Raw genomic sequence first — 4,733 nt, forward strand, 5'->3', positions numbered from 1 at the left:
ATGCAGCGATTGTGGTGTATTTGTGGTTGCATTTGCGGAGTATGTTAGCCTTGGAGATTTGGCAATCCCAAAGGAAGATCTTTCTGATATTGACCAACACCGTAGACGCTATGGAGCTCTACTGTGGGACTATGCAACAAAGAAGCAAGAAGATGGGTCAATCAGTGAGAGTGAGGTTACTGGCAGGCTAGCAAGGAGGAAGGGTGCTCCGGCAAAAAACGAGAGGACTAGAGTGCAACGAAAGAAGAAATAGACTATTGTGTTCCTAGTTTGGTCTGTGAAATTTGGTAGTTGAATTGGAAAACAATGTAGGAAATATGTCGTTTTGGTTTTCTACAACACTTTTTGTTGATTACATTATACTCGAGTACTCTGATTACATTTTTACAGCAACAACTTTGTCTTACAATTTGACTTTAATCTTCAAGTTATTTTTATAAATACCTTCAAGTGCCAAGTAATATCTGTATATAACTGTCATTTGTTACACAACATAAAGATAAAATAAATACAGGAATCATATAAATAATTTAGCCATCTTTTATCAACAAGGTTTATCAAAAAAATTCAATTTATCTACATTTAAACTACGTTAAACTACATTTTAACTACAACTCCTCTACATATGAATAACAAGACTACAGTTCTAACACAGTTAAACTACATATTCACTACAATCTGGATACAATTTATGTTGAATGCATTCTTTATTAATATCAGTTTTTTTGTATACAGTAAATATTAAAGTTTAACTATTCTATAAAAAAAAAACAACTTTAGATGCTTGACAGAATACATAAAAACATAAATAGTGCAGATACACAAATTGATGTTTATACTTCTTATTCATCTTCAAAAACTTAAACAATTACACAAGAAAATCCGATAATTTGAGCTCACTAACATTTATTTTGAATAACTATTCTAACTACATGATATTCATTTCTTTTTCGGCGCATTCTTGCAAGTTCTTTTGTTATGCCCTTCACCTCCACAATTGCCACATGACACCTTGTATTTCTTTGACTTTATTTCATCAAATGTTTTATATCTTTCCTTGTGAGGTCTCCCTGGCTGCCTTTTATCTCCCGCCGGTGGCTTTACTACCTCATCCAAAATATGTTGTGGCACATCCCATTTGCCTTCATCAGGAAGAGGATTTACTGGCATTTCATAGGTAAGCAGAAGGCTCTTCCTTGTGTAATACGGAGAGCAATAGTTTTCGTATGTTTCATTCCTATGCCTTAATGCTGCCAAAGCATGCGCACATGGAAGTTCATCAAGTTGGAATTGTCCACAGCTACATTTCTTGTTTTCTAGACACACAATGTACCGCTTCACACCATCTAACACAGTATGTATATGATCTGTTGAAGCCCTCACCTACAATTGAAGACCAAACAGAAATAATAATACATCAATCATTAAAATGGATTATCAACAATTTACCTACAAATCAGCAACAAATATATTACAGCTCATCTACAAACTATTATTACCGACAATTTGACTACAGTTTAACTACAATCTGGAAACACTGCAGCTAGTACTCTTTTGATTCTCCTGCACCAAAAAAAATATCTTACCCTTAGTTTCTGAGATAATGTACTGTTGTCTTCTAATTCTTTGTTGTATTTGTGACCAAGGTATGTGAAAGTACCCTTTGCCTTCGATAACTTTTCTTTTGTCCAACGTTCAAGAAGAGTCCTCATATACTCAAATAGATCAAATATTGGAAGCTCTCTTGCATCTTTTGTTACAGCATTCAACGACTCGGCAATGTTTGACGTCATAGTAAAAGTTCTATTCACCGTTGCATGTACTCTTGACCATCTATGATAGCCAATATCATATAGGTAAGACTTTACACGCAGGTCTACCTCTTCAATCTTCAACATCCTTTCATTAAATTCATCCAGAGTGTATGACCGTGCTGTAGCAAAGTACAATTCATGTAATTGTAGATGTCCCTTCTTGAATTTTGACCTTATATTTGTCCATATATGCCACATGCAAGAGTAGTGTGCCATGCCCGGATAGACAACTGATGTTGCCTTCAGTATACTCTCATGCCTATCTGAAACAACACACATTGAAGGTCTTTCACCATATGCCTCCTTGAATTGCTCAAAGAACCACTTCCAAGACGCGTCGTTTTCAGAATCAACCACAGCATATGCCAAGGGAAAAATAGTACCTACATTTTTAAGACATAAAATATGATTAAATAACAACTACAATATATATTGAGAATATAGACAAGTTAACTACATTCTTTTATATAACTACAAAATAACTACAACATAACTACAATTTAACTGCATTTTAAAGACTGTCTACAAAATAAGTACAAAATTATTCCATTATTTACCTGCTGCATCCATGGTGCTTGCTGTCAGCATAATCCCCCTGTAGGCTGACTTTAAGAATGTCCCATCAACCACTACTACCGGCCTACAATGTTGCCAACCATTTATTGATGTACAAAGAGCAACAAATGCGTATAAGAAGCAATCATCTGCTGCCTTCTTCAATTTAACAACAGAACAAGGATAATTCTTCTCAAGAATATAAAAATATTTGGGTAATTTGTTGTAGGAGTCACACGGATTCCCTCTCAAAAACTGTAAAGCTTTTTCCTTTGCTCTCCATGCTTGCATGTAGCTTAGGTTCAGTCCATGTTCGGATAACATGTCAGTTTGTATGTCCTTTGGTGTGTAAACAGTCTTAGGATCACAATACTTTGGAACGACCATGCTACCAAGTACTGCTGCAGTACGTTTGCGCTGTATGAATGTTTCGTCCATTAGGCAGCATGTGTGTTGACGACTGAAACTTTTTATCTTGAACATTGCCGAATCATTAATTGATGTTGCCTTGAAATGCCATTTACAGCTTTCAGCAACACATATAAGCCAGTAGCTACAAAAAAAATACAATATTTACACAAATTTATGAAAAACTACAATTAACTACAAACTGACTACAATTTAACTACAATTTATAAAACCCACCTATCTTCAATCATACACTGATTTTGCTGATATATTATCCACAAATAACTACATACCTTCTATGACTAGATCTTTTTACTCTGAACTGGAACTTGTGCATCACTGAATAATTCTTCATTGCAGCAGCTACTGTTTGCTTGTCCTGATAAACTTGTCCTTCTTCAATATATGTTTGCGTAGATTCAGTTATTATTTCACTTTGATATTCCTCTATAGCTGGTGAGGATGGAAATTCAAGTAAGTTTAGGGATCCAGACGAACCTGCAAACAATAAATTCATAAATGTAGTTTCTATGTAGATAATTTTGAAAGCAACATTGCTTTATCCTTTTCAGTACTATGTGAGCTTTGTAGTTTAATTGTAGGTAATTGTAGTAATATTGTAGATAACATAGTAACACCATAACTCTCTGCAATGTCGAATCAAACATACCTGCACTGGTGCTTTCATTGTTGATTGCCAATTCCATATTGAAATCTCTTACGCTTATACATAAAGGATACGAACCTAAGTTTTTATTCTCCTTTTTGGTTTCCATGTACACACGAACCCCCATATCATTCCTAATCTCCATTGGAGGACAATTCTCGTTCACAATGTATTTGATTTCTATAATTTTATCCGATGTATCAATCGATAATTGTTCTGCAATTGTAGAACTGAGAATTCCGTAGCTTGCATTATCATCTACCACAATGGCATCAACTTCAAAATCTCTAAATCTGCCATAGTTATCCCAATTACCATTCGATTTCAGCATTATTGGGATTTTTGACATGATTTCGTGTAGTTGATAGGAAAAAAGACGAAGAACAGATATAGTTTCGACAATTTGAGTACTGATATCGACGAAGAGCAATTTTGTATTCTACAATTTGTATTGAGCTTCAGTAGCTTGCGTTTTTTGAGAATTGTAGTTGAGTGAGAGAAGAGAGATCTCTTTCTGTTGAGGAAGGAGAGAATTATGCAACTGGTGCCTTCATCAGATCTGGTGCCTTCATCAGGAAGAGAGATCTCCTTCAGTTTCAAAATTCGAATAAAATCGTTGACAGAATCACATCAGATCTGGTGCCTTCATTTTAGGGCTTTTTTAATGGCAAAATCTACCTATTTTTGGATTGGTATATAATTTGTAGTAAAAGTGTGGACTACACGGGTAAATAACAAATTATGAACATTTTTGGTAATAAGATTTGATATATGGTATAGATAGGTAAAAATCCCTTTATAGTATATCCTAACAAAAGTCGTTATCGAGAAAAGGAGATGTTTCGAATATAGAATCTCACCTTCCTTTTTGCTTTGCTTCTCACTTTGTATGCTGTATTAGTTGCAACTTTTGCTACTAGCTCTCCTAATTAAAGTCCACTAGTAGCGTTGCTACTACTATCACTGGCTAGCAAATTAACCTAATTAAGGAAATCCTTGGAGTATCTTGATCGTTAGATATAGAAAACAAGACTTGTAATATTAATCTCAAGATGGCATTCAATAATAATGTCTCACAAATCAGCAGCGGTTCCAGGATTTAAGATTTATGAGTTTGATCTTTAAAGTTTTTAGCATTAATGTACTCATTATATTTTTAAAGCTATGTGTTTATATATGCTATATGTTACAATTTTAGTGAATTGTTATACATAAATTTATATGTCATGTCAATAATACTGAGTTCAGATGAACTTGATAAGCTAATGCAGCATCTGCCCCTGTCACCG

At 34.5% G+C, this 4,733-nt stretch overlaps 1 protein-coding gene across 1 annotated transcript; it reads right to left on the reverse strand.

Moving 5' to 3' along the window:
• Positions 1 to 939: 939 nt before the first annotated feature.
• LOC138871212 (uncharacterized) lies at positions 940 to 3,793 on the reverse strand. The gene is made up of 5 exons (XM_070149080.1): positions 3,448 to 3,793; positions 3,071 to 3,275; positions 2,372 to 2,922; positions 1,587 to 2,197; positions 940 to 1,383 (listed from the first exon to the last, which is right to left on the reverse strand). Exons 1-5 carry the CDS (start codon positions 3,791 to 3,793, stop codon positions 940 to 942), a joined length of 2,157 nt encoding a protein of 718 aa, XP_070005181.1.
• Between the last annotated feature and the right edge of the window lie 940 nt (positions 3,794 to 4,733).

Source organism: Nicotiana sylvestris, chromosome 6, assembly GCF_000393655.2.
Source record: "Nicotiana sylvestris chromosome 6, ASM39365v2, whole genome shotgun sequence".
NCBI lineage: Eukaryota > Viridiplantae > Streptophyta > Magnoliopsida > Solanales > Solanaceae > Nicotiana > Nicotiana sylvestris.

Excerpts from the sequence above, each read along its gene's own strand:
- LOC138871212 (XM_070149080.1), bottom strand. The coding sequence starts at position 3,793 with ATGTCAAAAATCCCAATAATGCTGAAATCGAATGGTAATTGGGATAAC. Across the intron at positions 3,276-3,447 it reads CAATGAAAGCACCAGTGCAG|GTTCGTCTGGATCCCTAAAC; the intron begins GTATGTTTGATT and ends TATTGTTTGCAG. Across the intron at positions 2,198-2,371 it reads AAGCACCATGGATGCAGCAG|GTACTATTTTTCCCTTGGCA; the intron begins GTAAATAATGGA and ends TTAAAAATGTAG.